Consider the following 21,327-nt stretch of genomic DNA (forward strand, 5'->3'; position numbering starts at 1 on the left):
AATGTTTTTGTACTTTCTTTAGTGTTTTATTTAATATACAATGTCCTGCAAATTTACTACTATAAAACCAATACATTAAATGATTTCTATATTTTTCTGATATATATAATCTTCCTGTTCTATAGTGAACTGGGAAATCATCCTTCTATAATACATCTCATGGTATGATATTTTTATATTTTCTTGCTGCATTTACTATTTCCTTGCAAGATGGTATGACGTATAAATCTTCATATAATTCCTGAGGTTTACTACAATATAAGCTCATGTAATTAGGAAGATCTGTCTCATCTTCTATTGATCTAGTGATCCAATCAGCTAAAATATTTTGAACTATTTCAATATGTTTAAATTCTAAGTTAAATTCAGATAGTCTTAACTTCCATGGATGTAATTTTCTAGTATCAATTGAATCCATTCCAATAATACCTTTACCATCTGTTTTAATTAATGTCTTAGATCCTTTAATATAGTAATCGAATGTTTCACATGCTATTACAATAGCAAATAATTCTTTTTCAACCGTACTCCATTTCTGTTGTGCTTCATTTAGTTTCTTCGATGTATAATGAATGAATCTAGTTTGACCTGTGTCCTTATCAACTTGAGTCAATACAGCTCCTATGGCATAATCTGATGTGACAGTATAAATAGTATAGGTTTTTCTTAATTTTGAGAATGAAAGATAAGTAATTTCTGTCATTTTATTTTTGATTTTCTCTAATGCCTTTGAATGCTCTTCTTTTCATTCAAATTTCTGTTTCTTAGTTAACAATGGAACTAGTTTAGAATTTCACTCTGAAAAGTTCTTAATATAATTCCTATAATAATTAGCAGCTCCTAAAAATTATCTTAATTGCTTTTTAGATTTAGGCCGTTCTGCCTTAATAATTGTTTTCACCTTATCTAATGAAGGTCGTACACCATTTAGGTCTATCTCTTGTCCAAGATAAGTTATAGATGTTTTAAAAAGTTCACACTTTTCTATATTTATACCTAAATTATTATTACAGAGTAATCCAAATACTCTTTTTAATACTTTTAAGTGTTCAAATAATGTTTTTGTAAGAATGATGATGTCATGAATGTACACAACTACATAATTCTCTTGAATTAATCGCGTAAAAATATCTTCCATTATTCTTTAAAATTGTGTAGGACTTGTTTTTAGTCCAAATGACAATGCGTTAAATATAAATGTTCCCCTCTTAGGAACTATAAATCCAGTATATGGTTTACTACTTTCATCCAATGCGATATACCAAAATTCATTTTTAAGGTCTATTTTCTAAAACCATTTTGTTCCATGAAACGTTTGAAATATGTGTTTCATATGTGGGATGACATATAAATCATCAATTATAAATTTATTTAAATATCGATACTCTAACGCGAATCTCCATTGGCCTTTCTTCTTCCAAACCATCACTATTGGTGAGGTCCAATCTGTATTAATGACTTTACTTATTACTTTTAATTTTATCATTTCATCTATTTTTCGATGTAATTCTGATAACATTTCTTCACTCAATAGTTTAGGGTTATAACGCGCAGGTTTCCCTTGTACCTGAATAGAAACTTTGTATTTGTTATTGGGTTCCATGATTTTATTTTTCCAGAGTCTTGTATTATTTCTTAATATCTTTTTCCAACTCTTCCTTATTTTTCTAATTTTTTAAGTCAAATTCTTGAACAAAATTCTGAATAATTTCTTTATTCGAATTCTCTAATTCATCCTCCCTTACTTCGGGTTTAACTTCCATGATATATATATATCCTTTTTTTTATAATGACATGTCCTAATTCGTCCATTACTAAACCAATAAGTAAAATAAGGGGGATATTTGTTTTTATTATGGAAAATCTGGTTATTACTTCTATATTGGTAGATTTCATAAATATTTTCACCTTTTTAGATTCCACTGCAATGTCTCCGCTATATATTCCACAATCCTTGATTGGTTGTATTATTGTGTCTGGCTCTATACCTAGTTCTTTGACTGAAGGCGTTGATACAGTACATAAATCTACTTCTGTATCTAGTAATACATTAACGTTATGTCCGTTAATTTCTACTATTTGTTCCGCATTCGTACATCGTCCTTTTTCGCTTCCAATTTCTATTGTCCTATTAACAGTTAATTCACTTTCTGCTGAATCTGTTACACCTTCATCGGATTCCTTTTCGATGTCAATTTCTTTCTCCTTAATACCTTATTTATTCTATTCCTCTTTCTATCCTTCTCTTCATCACTTCCTTTAGATTTATTTTCTTTATACCTTTCCTTTGCTTTTTCTTTTTTTCTTTCAAGGTGTTCCAATTGTTTATTAAGGTATCTTTGTATTTGACAGATTTTCTGTGGATTCCTTTCGTTTTTGATCATTTTAAAATTTAAATCATATCTTTTATCTGTTATTATACCTTTAATTTCATCTTCTTTATGTCGAATCATCTTATTCCTACATGCTGATGCCAAGTGTCATATCATATTATAATTATTACATATTTTCTTACAATATGCACAATCCTTTTTAATATGACTTTTTTCTCCACAACATTAACATTTATTTGTTATCTTAGCTTTATTTATTTTTCCCTCCTTATCATTCTCATTATCAAGTCTATATATTTCTGCTTTAGTTGATTTATCTTTCCTTTTTATCATTGATTCCAATTCTCTCATACTTTTCATTTATGTCATAAAAGTTTCATTCATTGATTTACTTCCTGTCATTCTATTCCTAATGTCCATTGGAGTGCGTCTTCTTAGTATTCTCCACAAATCTATACTAGCTAAATTATTGGGTTCCTTCATACATAAACAATTTTTAGCGTATATTCTACAATCATTAATAAAAGAATCAGTAGCCTATATTACTGTGGATTTTTCGCCTTCACTTAATATGTTTAACATTAATTCGTACCTCTCTTCTTTATCAACGAACAATGACCTTTCCAAGATTATCTGTAATTGCAATATGTTAGTTATGTCCTCGTTTGTAGCTATTTCTACAATCTCATTTCCATATGTAGTTGGTAGCATAGGCTCAAGTATCATGCATGTCTATTTTCTTTTCAAAATACTTGAACCATTCGAAATACTACTTTAATGATCCTTTTGCTAGTTTTGGAATTTTGACTTCTGTTGATTCATTGTCCTTCTTCACCTTGAATACATAAGACTTATGAAAAGAAACTATGTCCTCCAGTATTTTCAATCAAAGCTTATCTATTTCTTCCTGCATGATTAATAATTGCTAATCTAATGAGGGTTCTGTTTATGCTGGTTTCGATTTTCCTGCTGTTGTCGCCAATTGTTTTATTAACTGGGTGTTCGGTAACTTTGCTAGAGTACTGAACAAACAAATTAATAAAGAGCATGTAGAGTTGCCTCTATGGTTTTGATGTAATTGTATATATTTTTAAATGCTTTGAAAGAGTGATTTTTAATTATGTGATCTACTTTGTTCAGCATTCATTAATATGAATAGGCATTTATTTACTTCAATAAAAATCTTTATTTTTATTAAAAAATTATATCCTTATTGAATACCGATCATTAATTAAATGTATATTACTTGTTTCTTTGTTATGAGTTATGTTCAGCAATTAATATATAATGCTGTTGAATTAACAAACATATACAATTAGTGACAATACAAATTAATTATATAAATATTAATTACGTGAAAATTTTATTGTCGTATGTATTAAATTTTCTCTTACAAAATTCATTAAAATCATACTTCGTTTCAAAAAAAATTCTTTTTTTTTTTTTTTTTTTTATCTCATTCTTGTTGATAAAAAATCCTTTTCCAATTGATTTTTTTTTATTATCAATTTTTTTTCACCTGATCGTCTTGGTTACTTTTTTTAATAAAAATACAAACTAAAAAATTGATAACTTTTTTTTTTTTTTTTTTTTTTTTTGTGTGCATTACCAACTACGTATTCTTCATATTACTAGTTATTTTATTTTCCAAAAAGGTTAATAAACCCTTTTACTAACGAATGGAGGAAGAAAAAGAAGAGTTGCTAACAAAAGATTTTTTGTAGTATATTTTTGTTTAAACTTATATAAGAAAATATTATATTAACAGGAATAAATTTTTCATGTTTTGTAGTATTTTTATAATTTATTTTGTATTCTGTTAATTATTTATGTTTTTTAATTTGAGAATAATGGATTTAAATGGCTAAACATTATTCATAATGTTGTAAGTAAAATATATGTAACTTAAATCAATAATTAATAAGGATTTAAATTTTTAATAAAAATATAGAATTCTTTTTAAAGAAAATAAAAGCCTCTTAAAATAATAAATGCTTAATGAAATAGATTATATATAATATAGTTAAGTGGTTTATAGCATTCAAACTGTACTTAGATTTATTAAATTAGTAGAAGTAACTTCACAAGTTCTTTATTAATCTGTTTGTTCAATACTCTAAAAAAGTCATTGGTGAGATAATTAATTAAACAATTAGTTTCTTTTTCTGAGATATTCATTTTATATAGTTGCAAAAACCAGTTGTTTTTATTAAAAAATAAAATGCTAGATAATATAACATGTAATTACGTAATGTTTTGGTTCTACAATTCCAAGATAAATCAGCTATCCATTTTAAATAAACTTCTGACATTAGAGATTCCAATATCATACATATTTTCTTTTTGAATAACCTTAAAAATTTCATTTTACATTCAAAACCTAAAAACCATCCAAAATAATTTTTACTTAATGTCTCACTGAATTTTGCTAATTCTTATGGTATTTTTATCTTATTAATTTCTTTATCTTTCTTTTGATCAAATTTATAAGAATTGTTAAAGAATACTATCTCTTCTAATTTATCTAAGTTTTCTAAATATTTTTTTCATTTTAATATAATGCTAATATAATAAGGGTTTTACTAGCTAACGTTAGAATCTTGTCATTTTCATGGAATAGTTTATTAAATGAATGTTCGATCTTTTTATTAATAATGAACACACTAATAAATATCCTATAGAAATTTTCTACTTATTTTACTTATTATTAAATTAATTATTACATTAAATTATTTTATAAATAATATTAATTATAAGCTATATTAGTTATTTAGAAGTTAGTTTACATAATGCTCTATCAACATAATATATCATAATTTTCATTTTTAAAATCTTCAAATACACACAAAAAGAATAGTGTAACTTTTTTTCTATTATTTATTATTCATAAAAAACAAAAAAAATATAATATTTTCTTTTAACTTACATACTGTTAATGTATTTATTTTTTTTTCCTTAATTTACTCTGTTTACATACCTAAAGTACACATTTTTTCTTGAATATTTAACATGAGGATATAAAAATATATTTATTTAATATTCGACCTTAATTATCATTTAAAATATATTAATAATACTATTTATTGTCTAGTATTGGTCTATAATTAATAATATAGATATCTTTTGTATAATATTTAGATGAATAAATAGAATAAAAACATTATATTTTTTGTTTTATGAATTTCGGGAACAATATGCAATAATAAACATGTTCACCAAAATAGCTATTAAAAAAGTGTGTACACTAAAAAAAAAATATATATACATGTACTAAAAGTGAGTACACTGAATAAAAAAAATAAATAAATAATAATTTTTTTTGGGAGATATAACGCTGACTTATAAAAAAAGAATGTTGTAATATTTTTTTTTATTATTTTCTTTTTTTGTTATTAAAAAAGAGAAGTTTTTTCTTCTGTTTTTTTTTTTTAGGATTATATTAGGATTAGTATGGTGTATATAATTTTTATTTTAAATTAAATTATAATATTAAAAAAATTACATGTTGGTGTGCTGTGTAAATTAACTTAATTAATAAGTAGAATTTAATGTTGACTAATAAAAATAAAGATATTCAATTAAAATTTTAATTAAATCAAAAATAAATTAATTGGAGATTATATTATTTTCATTAATTTGTATATTTGATTCTAGCAAAATAACCGAAGAAGAAATTATCAAATCACATTGAAAACTATTTATTTTCCATACAGCTATTACTTTTTATTTTCAAAAAGGTTAATAATTTTAATTAACCAACTATATATATACTTTTTTTTTATGTGAATTCAACAAAAAATAAAATATATATTTTTTTTTTTTTTTGTACAATACTAACTAAAAAAAAAAAATATGTAAAAATAAATATGTAAATGTCAATTTCTTAATTTTTTTTTTTTTTTTTTTGGAATAAATTTTGCTAAAATAGAAAATTTTATTTTTTTTTTTTTGTATGTGTAAGATTTTAAAAATAAAAAATACTATTTATAATATATATATTATTTAAATCAAATTAAAAAAAAAAATAATAAAACCAATATTTATTATTATTTTAAAAATATTAATAATTTTATGTAATAGATTATTTTAAATGTTAAATAAATTTACCTCCCCATGTTTTTTATTAATCTGTTTAATAATGGCAAAATCATTTAAAAGTTAATGAATTGTATGTGTATTTTCTTATATGTTTTGTTAATATTTCAAAGATAAAAAAATTATAATATTTGAAATATTTATTTTTTTTTTCTATTTAATTAAAATTGTGTCATTTTTTATAAACAAAAATAGTTATTTATTAACTGGAATATTTTTAATTTTTTTTACAATTATTTTTTATAATGATTTTATACTTATTTAATTTTACATATTGGCTTTATTCTCTTATTTATTTGAATATAATATTATTTTCTTTATAATTTAATTTAATTTATTATATTTTATTTAATTTGTTTCATTAAATTTGAATTTATTTTAATTTAATTTATTATCTACCTACAATTATACTTATGAAAGAAATAATTACAGAACAAAATTATTTTTTATTAAATTAACGAATATATGATTAAAAAAAAAATAAATATGAGGTATTACATTACAAAAATTATAAATACGATAAAATAAAATGAAATAATCTTAAAAAAAATTAATTTATAATTTTTATTAAAAATTTTCACTTCAATATTTTGCATAAATTATGAGAAGAAGAACATAGCTTGATTTTTCACTAACATCTGAAATAAAGAGATTATAAATTTTTTTTTTAGTTTTCACGTAAATAATATGCACAAGTTATAAGAAAATTCATATAACCCAACTTTTTTTAAAAAATATCAATTTAGAATTTTGCATAAATTGTCAAGGAAAAGCATATGGTTTAATTCATTTTTATTTAATATATATAATATAAAAAAATACAAATTTTTTTAAAAATTTTCTTTTCAGTATCATGCACCATTTTAAACGTGAAAAAGCGCATAATTTAATATAATTTTATATCTGTAATAGAAAAATTACAAGTTAATTTCTTTTAAAGGCTTTCTCCTCAATAATATGCACAAACTGCTATAGGAAAAAGCACATAGCTTGCTAAATTTTTTAAATAATTATTTATAATAATAAAATTATATATTAATTCTTTTATTTTTTTGAGGAAATATGAAAATTAATAGGACAAATAAATATAATATTTATTTTTGTTAATAATTACTTATAGATAACTGTATTGTCTTTAATTTTACATGCGCTTTCGTAATACATTGGTAATTATTGTATACGTAAATCTGCATACATTTTCTTACAATGCTATTATTTTTAAATAATATATCATTTCATTTTATTATTTTTTTTTTTGTCTTTTTTAGTTTTTATTTTGTTTTTTTTTGTTTAATAAACTACTTTATCTTAAAATAAAAATTTATTTTTTTTAAACTTATGTTAGAATATTTCACATAAAATTATACTACTATTAATTAGCAAAGTTAATTTATCCAAGAAATGAACATGAAACAGATATATTTTATTTTAATGAACTAATTTGTTATTAAAAACAAAGCTAACAAAATTTGAAAATAATTATAAATTATTTTTTTTTAAAAATTATATAAAATCGTCTTTAGTAATTTAAAACAAAAATATCTTCTAGTTTTTAAATGAGAAATAGTTTTTTTATGATTTTTTCGTATATTTAGTAAAATATATTTTCTAGTTTTATATAAATATATATATATTATTAATTTACATTATTTTTAAAATTATAAAAAAAATTATTTTTTAAAAATATTCATTTACTTCTTAATTCAAAATGAAAAACTTTAAAATATCTTATTTTTTTAATTGGTTTTTTTTTCTTAGTTTATCATTAACACTTTTATTTAATGATAATTTATTTTCAAATATAACAGAAGGAACATTGCAAAAAACACATCAAAAATTGTTGGAGAAAACAAAAAGGAACCTTGCTGAAGGAACATATTCAAGTAAAATAAGCAGAGTCATAGCAAAAAGTTCTAACTCCACAGACATAAGGGAGCGTGTAAATAGCATATGTGAATGCCTTTATATGGCATATAAAGATACGGCTAATTGGTTTTCACATTATGAATATAATGACCCTGAATCAAAATTTAAAAATAGTATAATAATTGGTGATCAAATTGAAAGACGTTTATCTTGGGAAGGATTCAAATTATCGTACAAATTAATACGAGATGAAATAATAAGAACAAAAGAGCGTAATGATTTAGTTGCTTCAGTGGAGAAAACAAAAAGCGAATTTACTCATATGATGAGCATTTTTCAAATGGAAAATGATCTGACAAAAGATTTATTAAATAATATGATTGGTAAACCGTACGACGTATTAGAAACCCTAATAAATGATGAGGAGAAAATAGTGAAGAAAATTAAAGAGGAATTACAAAAGAGAAATCTTAACCTTCCACCAAATCATATTCATAGAATGGCTCTTAGGATAAGTAGACGTGCTCATGACATCGGTTATGAAGAAGGTATTTTAGATAAATATATTCCTGAGCCCCAAGATTGTTATCTGGAAGAGTTCAAAAATTGAATTATAATTCTTTTGATCTATTTTATTCTTTTCATGAAAAATATATGTAATTATAAATACGTCTTCTATTCAATATTTTTTTTACTTTTTTGTTGCGTTGAAATATTCTATAATGAAAAATATTTAAATTATTTTTGAGATTTATTATTTGAAATGTAGAAAATTTTGTTCACATTTTTAAATATAATATCTAACAAAATAAATACAAAATATAGAGTTAGATACGCAAACATATTTGTTAGAATATTTTAACAATTATATAAAAATATGATTACATAACTGTGTATGTATATTAAAAAAAAAACATATTTTTTTTTTTTTTTTACTACGTTGTATTTGTTAATTATGTTTTAAATTTTAAAAAAAAAAATTTTTTTGTATCGTGAATTTTGGCTTTGTATAATTTTTATTTAATGAAAAAAAAAAAAATTACATGTAAAAACTATTAACCTTTATAAATAGTGATAATTTTTTATGTAAAAAAAGGCTTTTACATTAAGAATTTGGGTTTTCATAAAAATAAGTGAAATTTTTTTTTAATCTGTTGTTCAATATATAGTAGCACCTTTTTGCTTATATAGGTATTAGGAAGAAATAGTAAGTAGTTGCACAAATTAAATGTTTAGATGTGTGTATGATCTATAAATAGTATTATGAACCTATTTTAAATAATATTTAAATAAATAAATTGGGTAAAGGTATTTTTACTTATTCATATTAAAATGCGGAGAAAATGTGTACATAATGGTTATACTAAAAAAAAAATAAGTATGCAAAATATGCATACCTTAAAAAAAAAAAAATACATTCACTAAAAGTAAGTAGATTAAAAAGAAAAATAATAACTCTAAAAGTAGGTGGATTAAAAAAAAAATACTAACTCTAAAAGTAAACACACTAAAAAAATATAGATATATTTTATTACATTTTTTTTTGTGTATTTACAATTAGACAAAAAAAAAAATTTTTTTTTTTTTTGATAATAATTTTTTTTTAAAAAAAAAATATATCTCAAGAAAAAAAATATTTTTTTCAGAATGAAGATGTTGGGTATTTTTTTATTTTTTATTTATAAAATATTAAAAATGTAATGTAAAATATATTATAAATAGGATTTTGTGTAAATTAATAACAATAGTATTTAACTGATGCAATTAACATTTGATATTGATTAATAATAATGAACAGTTTACATAATATTTCAATTTAAAAAAAGAAAATAAGTGGAGTTTTCTCTATATTCATTTTATTAATTTGTTTGTTTAATACTAGCAGGATTATTCAGTAAGCAATTAATAAATCAGTAGAACTAGTTCTTAATACAAATAATGGTTAATAAGTACAATGTTTCTTCGTTTAAATACTATAGATCCTCCATATTGTTTACTATTTTCATCTAGTACTACGTTCCAGAAACATTATAAATCCATTTTTAAGATATATTTTCAAAAATCACTTATCAACATAAAATGTCTGGAATATATGTCTCATATGAGGTAAAATATATAAATTATCGAGTACATATTTATTTAAATACAAATAATCTATAGTGACTGCCCATTTTCTATTCTTTTTATGAACCAATACCATAGATGGAATTTATTTTTCTTTATCAAATCCACTTACAATATTAATTTTCATTAGCGCATCAATTTTCTTATTTAATTCAGCTAACATATACTAGATCAAAGGATTGTAATTATATCTCTGAGATTTTTCTTAAATAATAATAGAAATTTTATATTTATATAATGTTCTTTACGTTTTATTTCCCTATATTAATAAATTATATACCGATAATTCTCCTAATTTAACCCTATTTTCTGTAGATCCTAAATTAGTTTTGTTAATAAAACTTTAAGTAGTTTCTTGATTAATCTTTTCTGAATTCCATTACTAATCTTTTCTAACGTTCATTATTCTTCATAATTGTTTAATAAAAGGCTTCATTAACCTTTTTGGAAATAAAAAGGACTAGCTATATGAAGAATATGTAGTTGGTCATGCTCACGTAAAAAAAAAAAAAAAAAAAAAAAAAATAATCAATTTTTTTTTGTTTGTGTTTTTATAAAAAAAAAGACCATCAGGATAAAAAAAAAATCAATAGGAAAAAGATTTGTTACCTATAAGAATGAGATAAAAAAAAAAAAAAAAGAAAGATTTTTTTTTTTACAGAGGATGATTTAATTAATTTTGTAAGAGAAAATTTTATACTTAAAATAATAAAATTTTCATGTAATTAATGTTCATATAATTAATTTGTATTTTCACTAATTGCTTATGATTGTTAATTCAACAGCAATATATATTAATTGCTGAACATAACTCATAACAAAGAAATAAGTAATATACATTTAATTAATAATCAATATTCAATATAGATTTAAATTTTTAATAAAAATAAAGATTTTTATTAAAGTAAATAAATGCCTATTGAAATTAAAGAATGCTGAACGAAGTATATCACATAATTAAGGATCATTAGTTCATAGCATTTAAAAATATATATAAATACATAAAAACCGTAGAGGCAACTCTACATGCTCTTTATTAATTTGTTTGCTTAGCACTCTAGCAAAGTCACGAACATCCAGTTAATAAAACACCTGTTCAATGACCGTTTTAGTATGGAATAAATTAATAGAGAATGTATATAAAAAATTATACTTATTTTATTTTTATTTAATTAAAAAATTAAGCGAATTATTCAATTTTATTAATTAATATAAAATATTAATTATATCATTTAAATATTTTTGTTGTTAATTTACACAATATTCCATGTATGTCACATTTTTTCTTACACTTTTAATCTCTCATAAAAAAAAATACTCTACATTATCGTTCCAAAAGAAAATATTTATTGCTTGAGATATATTTTTTTTTAATAAAAGAACAATAAGAAAAATCATTACCAAAAAAAAAAAAAAATTAATTTTTTTTTTAGTGAGAATAATAATAAAAAAACAAATTTAGCAAAACATATCTACATTTTTTTTAGTGTATTTGCCTTTATAGTAATCATCTTTTTTTCTTTTTTTTGTACATATTTTATATATTTATTTTTTTTTATCGTGCGCATTTTATTCTTATTTTAACATGATCAAATGCAAATGTTTTTACTTATTTTATTTATTTAAATATCATTTAAGATATATCGATAATGCTATTTTTACACTATTAGGAGATACTAATTATTATATAAAATATATTAAAAATTTTTATTCATGTATTTCTAAATTAGTTTCATTACTAAAAATCATCAGATTTTTTAATAAATAAAAAGAAAATGGTTTAAATAATTTATTATATCTTTTTTCCGAAAAACCGAATACTGTTTTAATGAAGCCTCTTATAATGTTATGGAGTGGAATTAACCGAAAAAAATAATGATAATGGTTGCACAAAATTTATTCATTATACTTCAAAAAAATTAAATGATGCTCAATGGATATGGAGGACAATAGAAAAAAAACTATTTTTAATAATTATATTTTGTGAAACGTTTGATTATTACATTTAAGGATCTAAAGTATTTATAAAAGCAAATTGTAATGGTATAATAAAAGTTAATTCTGCTACTAATAGGAAATTGTAAAGATGGAAATTAGACTATCCGAATTTTGCTCAGTATTTGAACACATTAGAAAAGTTTAAAATAATTTAGATTATTGGATTTCTAGGTCAATAGATGATAAAAATAATCTTCTTAATTACACATTATATGATGATAGATTGTTAAAAGGATATGAAAACATTTATGTATTCCTTCTTGAAAGAAAATAGATGATTTTAGTGAGGAGATAAAAATAATGTTCCAAGAAATTTTGTAGAGGGAAATAACTTTCCTATTCATTATAAGAAAGTATGATTATATATATGATTTATTAATTGTCCCTTCAATGATTTTACTAATGTATTGGAAATACTAATTATTAAAGGGCATATAATGTTTCTCTTACAGCTTACATTTAATATAGAGATACATCTAAGCACAAATGTTTATTTATTTTAAACAAAGTTTGAATTCAATTTGTTTACAATATCTTAAAATATACTATACAATAATTTAATAAAAAAAGTAAAAATAAAAACTTTTGTTTTCTTTTTAAATCATTGAAATTCAATTTAATTTACTTAAAATTAATTCATTAGAGATAACAAATTTACATAATAAAATCAAAATATATTTTAAAAAACAAAAATATTTTACTAACAATATATTTTTCTATTAATCTACAACAAACAAAAAAAATATAAAAAAAAATTTAAAAACAAAATTTAACATAAAAAAAAAATTAAAAATAGCTTTATTTTATTTTTGAACTTGTGAATATGTATGGCTGATTTTATTTTCTCTATAGATCTATTATCAATTATCCTAAAAAGGGTAATCTAATATTTATTTGCTTAAGGAATATTGAAGTATTATGATTTATTTATGTGATCCTTAAAGATTTGACTAGAATACTGAAAAGAAAAATTAATAAAGAGAATACATAACTTCTACTAATTGTTGTAAAAATTACATTGATAATACAAACTAGTAAACTATGTAACTTACAATTTTTATAATTTATTGATTTTAGGAGAATTTATTTACTTTAATAAATATCACTTTATTTTTATTGAAAATATAAATCTTTGTTATTGATTTTATGTAAAAATCTTTTTTTTTTTTAAGCTGTAGAATATTTATTACTTGTTTTATATACTTCCATAAAGCTACTATATGTTATTCCAAAAATGTTAATAATACATTTTATTAACCAAATAATTAACAAACAAATCAATAGTACATAGACTATGCTCTACAAAATTCAATAGTTGTGAAAGTATTTTTTTATCAATAATATATAATTTTTATATAATTAAATTAAATATATAGCTTATATTTTATGGCCTATCTTCTAAATAAAATATAAGGCTTAATATATTTATTCCTATTACATCGGTTAATTTAAAAAACATTTAAATAATTTAATTAAATATAACTTATTTAAGAATCTAAACATTAATCATAGATCATCGAATGTATATGAAATAATTTTATTACTATAGAGACCTTCTATAAACGTTATTTAAAAATCCTTTTAATAAATTCTAATTTTTTATTCAAAAAATAAAAAATTCATTCTAAAATTTTTTTCTATTAAAAAAAATATTTAGCTATTATTTTTTTTTAATTACTTATGTGAAATATTTTTTAAAATGTTAAACATTTATATATATCTTTTTATTTTATTTATACTTCACTAATATTTTAAAAATTTTAATGATATCATTTAATAACCTAAGAAAATGCAAATATTGGGGCTTTGATTTGTTAAACATTTGCTCAAAAACATTTGTATAATATTGGTCAATAAAAGATATAATTAAAATTTTACGAAATGAGAGATATTAAATTGTATGGAAAATAACATATTTGTTGTTTAAGAGTTCCATTTAATTAAGTAAATAACTAAAAAAAGAAAAATGAAAATTTTTGTTCTTTATATTGTATATAAAATTTGCTAAGTATGATGATTTTATTTTAATTTAATGAGAAAAAATTATTTTTTTTTAAGTTGTTAGGAATTTTTATTCATTTAGAAATTAAATTTAATTAAAAAAACTAATTTTTGGAACCATCAAAAGTTTAATTAAAGTTTAAAAGAAAACAAAAATGATTTAATTTTTATTAACACTTAAATTTAGTGTATTTTTATAAAGTTTCTAATTACTTTGAATTTATTTATTTTAAAATATTATTTTGAATATAATTAATAGCTTTAATGCTAATTTAAGCTTTTAGTATAAATAAAAATAACTTTATATTAATTATATAAACGCCTATAAAACAATAAATATTCTTTTATGTAAATTATATGTATAAAATTTACTTTATTATAATAGAAATATTTATTTACAACAGGTAAAACAAGTAGAGACTACTGTACATATTTTTCATTCGTTCATTCAATATATCAGTATATTAATATTAGTGTAATATGTTGTATAAAGTATATGTCATTTATTAATCCGTTCAATGATTTCCACATATCATTGAATGAACATAATAATAAAGAACATATATGGTGTTTCTTACTAGTTTTAATTGTTATAAAAATATATTTATATTATAATAAATTAAATATTAGACATAGAGTTTAAATAATACAATATTTACTGTTTTAGAGACATTTACTAATTAATACAAGGTTATTTTTATAAAAAGCTTAAATTGTCATTAAATCTATTAATTATACTCAAAATAATACTTTAAAATAAATAAAATTAAAGTTATAAACAACTTTTCAAAAATATATTAAATTTAAATATTAATAAAAACTAAATACTTTTTGTTTTCTTTTAAGTTTTGAACTTAATTTTTGATGGCTTCTAAAATTGACTAGATTACAAAAATTTAACCCCTATACAATAAAACGTATTATTTAACAACCTAAAAAAAAAAAAAAACTTAAAGAAAATATAAATGAAAAAAAAAATTATAGGATGTGAAAATTTTTTTTTTTTTTCATTTATCTATTTTTTTAAATATCAATTATAGCGAATGACTAATTTCCTCATTATTTACTATTAAATCATAAAAGGTTAATATCATTTATTAACCAGATAGGTATTTTAACATACATATATTTTAGAATATTTTACATGCATACAAAACTCATTTTTGCATTTTTATTCATCGTATTATAAATTCATATAGCTCAATAATATTCTTTATTAGTCAAATGTCAGAGCTTCTGATTCAATCATATATAACTTGGATTTAACCTCTTTTTCACAATAACCTCAACATAAATTACATTATAAATAAATAAATTTTATATTTTCATTCAATTTTTTTTTTTTTTTACAGTTTTTATATTTCTCTTGTGAATTTTTTTTAGGAAGGATTATTTTTTGTGAACAATATCCTATTATGTTTTCGTTTTTTCTCTTTTATTTAATACTAATATTTAACTTATAAATTCTTTATATAATTATAAAAATGAATTAAATATATTTTCATTATTATTATTATTATGTAAATTCAAACTTAATTTTGATATATTTCATTTATCATAATAAATATATATATACGCATTTTTTTTTTTTATTCTTTTATTTTTCTTTATATATTGTTATTTGTTTATAAAAACACATTTGCATGTGAATTTTTATTTTTATTCCATTTATTTTATCTAAGCATTCGTTTTTATAAAATATTAATATATTATTGTTAATTATCTATTAACATTGAAACTGTTATATATTTTATTATATATATTTTAAATTATTTTTTATTTTTTTTAAAAAAAATAAATTATTATTAGAAAAACCTTTGAATAAATATTACTATTATTTTATATTAAAATTACGATAAGAAAAAATTTTTTATTTTTTGTTTATTTTATGTTATATAGAAAAAAATTTCGAACAATAATTTGTATTAAAAATGTATATCCCATAAATGTTAGATTTTATAAAAACATATCTTTTAAAGAAAATAAATATACAGAAATATTAATATTTAAATAAGAGATTAAGAGAGTTTTGAATTTTTGTAAATATTATATATTGTACTAGAAACTATATTTTTTATAAGAAGTAAAATAAAATTTATAAGAAAATGAAATATTAAAAAAAAAAAAATAATTCTACAAAAGTTATTAAGAAAAAATTCACAAAAATCTTATTTAAAAGTAATAAAAATATATATGCCTTATTTTAATTTTAAAAATGGCATTTTTATATAATGACGGATGTGTAGAATCTGAAGGAGATATCACCAAATGTTCTATGAATATATGTCAAATAAGTCAAAAAAAATTTCAAACATCATATTGTAGAATTCAGCCACCCGTAGTTCATATAAAGAAATCTTTAAATAATAATTTAAATGATCTTTCAAAAAATTTATTTACATACGAATTTACTCCAGCAAATTTTCATTCTAGGATAATTATTCTTTCAAATAATGATAAAGATGGTATTTTGCTTCTGTATGAATATAATCCAAATCATAATCAATATCCAGATAAAACATATTTATGCCTCCTTAGAAATATAAATCAAAAGTTAACATTATGCGAAGCCGTTAATATAGAATATTTTGGAAGAAGTCTTACGTTTGACTCTTATGACTTTATTAATGAAGAAAATAAAAAAATTAATATGATTAGTTTAAGAAACCCCAATCATAAAATTATTAAATCAAAATATGATAAGTTTATATTTAAAGAACATTATTGCCATCATATAAAAACAAAATATATTTCACATTGTACTAAAAGGAATACCATATGTAAAAAAATTAATAATGATCAATTGCAGTGTACCGACGCGAATTATAGCGGAAGTTTAATTAAGTTAGATTATGTTGAGTATTATGTTTTAAAAAGAAAACATATATATCTTCCCAGTGGTTGCTTAAAAGAAAATTTAAATCCTGTATGCACTCCACATATATGCGTAAGCCATGCTATTAATGAATTTTATGAATGCGAATATGAAGAAATCAGTGTTATAAAAAACATAAGGCCAATAAATAACATAAGACCAATAAATAACATAAGGCCAATAAATAAATTAAGGTCAATACATATCATAGAGCCAAATTCAAAAAATTTACCCGTGATGTCATTAAAGCATAAGGATATTTCTCATAAAAATAGTTTTGATAATGCTGCACTCTTTGCAATGTCTTTTATGTCTTTTCTAGTTATATTCATTTTTTTTTTTTGCCTTTTATATAGGACTTTTAGAAAAAAGAGAAGTAGGTTATTTATAAAACATTTTAGTATATTAATGCTTATATTATGAATATATACATTATATTTTTTAATTTTTTAATATATAAAAAATGAAAAGGTAAATAAAAATCAGTGTGCATTAAATTAACAAAATTTTATATTTTTTGTTTTTTTTGTAGGAAAAATAAATTAATGATAAAAAAGGAAAATCATTACTTTTACTAAAAATATCAAGTATTCTTACAAAAAATATACAAAATTAATAATAGGGTATTTATATTTTATATTTCATATATTTATTAGAATCCAGAGGAAAAATTTTTATTACAATAAATAAATTATCTTCAAAAAATTTTAATATCTAGGTATGTATATACGATATACAAAATTGAACTAAAAATTCTCTTATGCTTAAATTTCTCAATTTCTATATAGTTTCTTTTTATATAAATGGGTTTAAATTTTCTATATGTTGATTTATTAATTTTATATTAAAATATTTTGTTAGAGTAATAAACATATGAATTAATAAAGAAGAATTAAAATAATTTTTATTTTTGTCTTTTGAGAAAAATATCTTGTCATAAATAAGTGAACATTACATGATTATTAAAAGGAATTATTAATCTTTTTGAGAATATAAAGTAATAGTTGTATGGAAACTTAATGGTTAGTTGTGTAACCACTAGATAAAAAAAAAGAAAAATTGTTAATTTTTTTTTTTGTGAATTAAAAATACACAAAATAGTTTATTTTTTGCGAAAAGATTAAATAGTTGAAAAATTAAAGAGAAGATTATTCAATAAAAATTTTTTTTGTAATATATTTTATTTAAATTTATGTAAGAAAATTTTATATAAACGATAATAAATTTTTATGTTTTGTAGTATTAATATAATTTATTATTTATTTTGTTAATTATTTATGTTTGTTAATTTAGTAGAAATATATTTGAATTGATAAACTTATAACATTATAAAGCTAATATAATTAAAATTGATAATTAAAGAGGATTTAAATTTTTAATAGAAATATAGTATTTTTATTAAAGTATATAAATGCCCCTTAAAGGCAATAAGAACTCTATAAAGTACAGTAAATATATACATATTGCTGGTTTATAATATTAAAATTATACTTAAATTCACTAAATTATTAGAGGAGACTCTATGTACTTTTTATTAATATGTTTGTTCAATACTTTGGAAAAGTTATTGAATACACAATCAATAAATTAGTAATACAATATAAAATATTAAATATATAGTTTATTTTATATGATATTCATAATACTTTAAACAAAAATATATCAACATAATGTTTTTATTACTATTTACTGGGTAATAAAAACTATATTGACTTATTTTTATATTACACATGCATTAATAAAACACTGAACTTCTTTATATAGAAAAAGGTCGTAAGATAAAATTATTAACATGAATTGCAACAGTCAATTCAAAATACTTTAGAACTTTTATTAAAAATAATTATATTAACCGGTTTTTGTAGTAGTTATGCAGTGGTTAATAAAAGATTTTATTAACCTCTTATAGTATATTAAATCATTACATGGAGAATTAGTTATATATCTGAAAAAATTTCTGATAAAAAAAAAAAAAAGAATTTTATTTTTATTGTTAAATGTTTTTATTATTTATTTTTTTCTGGATTTTAATTAAAAAAATGAAAAAAAATTGTTTTTTTTAGTTATTAAAGGGATTTTTATTTATTTAAATATTAAATTTTGTCAGTTGAATTGATCTTAGAATAATTAAAAATTAAATTCACATTTTAAAGAAATATAAGAAATATATTACTTTTATTAATATTTAAATTTCATGTATTTTTAAAAGAATTTTAATAACTTTAATTAAGATTATTATTTCTCTTTAAAAGATTTCTTTTACAGGTAATCGACAATTTTAATGATGATTAAGGTTTTTAATGAAAATATGGATAAATTTTCATTATAGTAAGTGAATGCTTCTGAAACAATAAATGCTTAGATATTTGTTAATAATAAATATTAATAAGTTTATATGAAACAATCAAATCTTATAGAGAAAATAGAAAGCCATGCACATTCATTAAATAAAAAAAAAAAAAGATTGTGAATTTTTTTTATTTTATTTATTTTTTTCTATGACTATAAATGCTTTGTTGAATTTTATCAGTTGATCTAATATTTAAGATAATAAAAAATATATTTAAACTTTAAAAAGAAAAAGAAGAAGAAAAAGGCTTTATTTTTATTATTATTATTTAATTTTTATATATTTTTAAAAAACAGTAACTTTAATTTTATTAATTTATTTTAAAAGAATATTTTATACACAATAAATAATTTTAAAGGAAATTTATATTTTAAATATGAATAAGACAATTTTTATTAAATTAATATAATCCTCAAAAAATCATAAATGCTCATTTATTGATTTATCAATTGCTATTTCAATGATTTGAAAGAGTATTGAAAAAACAGATTAATAAAAATTATGCAAAGTTACCTTCACTAATTTAATTAATTTAAATTTAATTTTAATTGTGAAAACCAGTAAAATTTATTTATGCAACCTACTTCATGGAGTATTTATTTTTAAGAAATATTTATTTACTTTAACTAAAATTCTATACTTTTACTAAAAATTTAAATTATCATTAATTATGATATTTAATTAAACATACCTTATTTATGAAGTTATAAACAATATTTAAAAATTCATGTCTTTCTTTTAATAGAAATGAGTATTATTAAAACAGAAAATGAACTTACTGGTTAATAAAAGGCCTAATTAACCTTTTTGGAAATAAAAGGGACTAGCTATATGAAGAATACGTAGTTGGTCATGCACACATAAATAAAAAAAAAAAAAATGATCAATTTTTTTTTTAAGACAAAAAGCAAAGAATGTTAGGAAAAAGCTGAGAAAAATGGTTACAAATAAAATTTGGGGAAAAAATTTGTTACATATTAGAAGATATTAAACATACAAAAGAATTTAATTTATATAGTATTCATATTTTTAATTTGTAAGAGAAAATTTTATACATATAATAATAAAATTTTCACGTAATTAATATTCATATAATTTATTTGCATTTTTACTAATTGTTTATGTTTATTAATTCAACAGCAATATATTTAAATTGCTGAACATAACTCATAACAAAGAAAAGTAATTTACACTTAATTAATAGTAAATATTCAATAAGGTTTTAAATTTTTAATAAAAATATGGATTTTTATTAAAATAAATAAATGCCTATTGAAATCAAAAAAATGATGAATGAAGTAGATTACATAATTAAGGATCACTCGTTCAAAGCATTTAAAAATATATATAAATACATCAAAATCGTAGAGGCATCTCTACATGCTCTTTATTAATTTGTTTGTTCAGTACTCGAGCAAAGTCACAGAACACCCAATTAATAAATCAACTGGTTAATAAAAGGTATTATTAACTTTTTTTAGAATAAAAATTAATAGTAGTATGAAAAATCTAGTTAGGCATGCAGACGCTAAGTATATGTTTAATAAAAGATGTTATTAACCTTATTGAGGACAAAAAATAATAGATGTATGAAAAATAAATAGTTATACAAGAGTTAAATAAAAAAAAAAATGAATGAAAAAAATTAATTTTTTTTTTTTTTTTTTTTTTTTTTTTTTTTTTTT

General features: G+C 19.8%; 2 protein-coding genes across 2 annotated transcripts, besides 7 other annotated features; both read left to right on the top strand.

Annotated features, from left to right (window-relative positions):
- Positions 1-4,009: part of a repeat region that runs on past the window's edge.
- Positions 4,010-4,068: 59 nt separating this feature from the next.
- Positions 4,069-4,487: a repeat region.
- A 3,649-nt stretch (positions 4,488-8,136) lies between these two features.
- On the top strand, positions 8,137-8,904 carry PGAL8A_00178100 (hypothetical protein; the record flags this gene model as incomplete). Its single annotated transcript, XM_028670105.1, has 1 exon — positions 8,137-8,904. One exon carries the CDS (start codon positions 8,137-8,139, stop codon positions 8,902-8,904), a length of 768 nt encoding a protein of 255 aa, XP_028526890.1.
- Positions 8,905-10,207: 1,303 nt separating this feature from the next.
- Positions 10,208-10,779: a repeat region.
- Positions 10,780-10,834: 55 nt separating this feature from the next.
- Positions 10,835-11,509: a repeat region.
- Positions 11,510-12,168: 659 nt separating this feature from the next.
- Positions 12,169-12,785: a repeat region.
- Positions 12,786-16,632: 3,847 nt separating this feature from the next.
- On the top strand, positions 16,633-17,838 carry PGAL8A_00178200 (fam-e protein; the record flags this gene model as incomplete). The annotated part of the gene is made up of 2 exons (XM_028670106.1): positions 16,633-17,668; positions 17,825-17,838. 2 exons carry the CDS (start codon positions 16,633-16,635, stop codon positions 17,836-17,838), a joined length of 1,050 nt encoding a protein of 349 aa, XP_028526891.1.
- Positions 17,839-18,476: 638 nt separating this feature from the next.
- Positions 18,477-18,884: a repeat region.
- Positions 18,885-20,671: 1,787 nt separating this feature from the next.
- Positions 20,672-21,091: a repeat region.
- Positions 21,092-21,327: the final 236 nt, after the last annotated feature.

The sequence above is a fragment of the Plasmodium gallinaceum genome (assembly GCF_900005855.1).
Source record: "Plasmodium gallinaceum strain 8A genome assembly, contig: PGAL8A_v1_67, whole genome shotgun sequence".
NCBI classification, from domain to species: Eukaryota; Apicomplexa; class Aconoidasida; order Haemosporida; family Plasmodiidae; genus Plasmodium; species Plasmodium gallinaceum.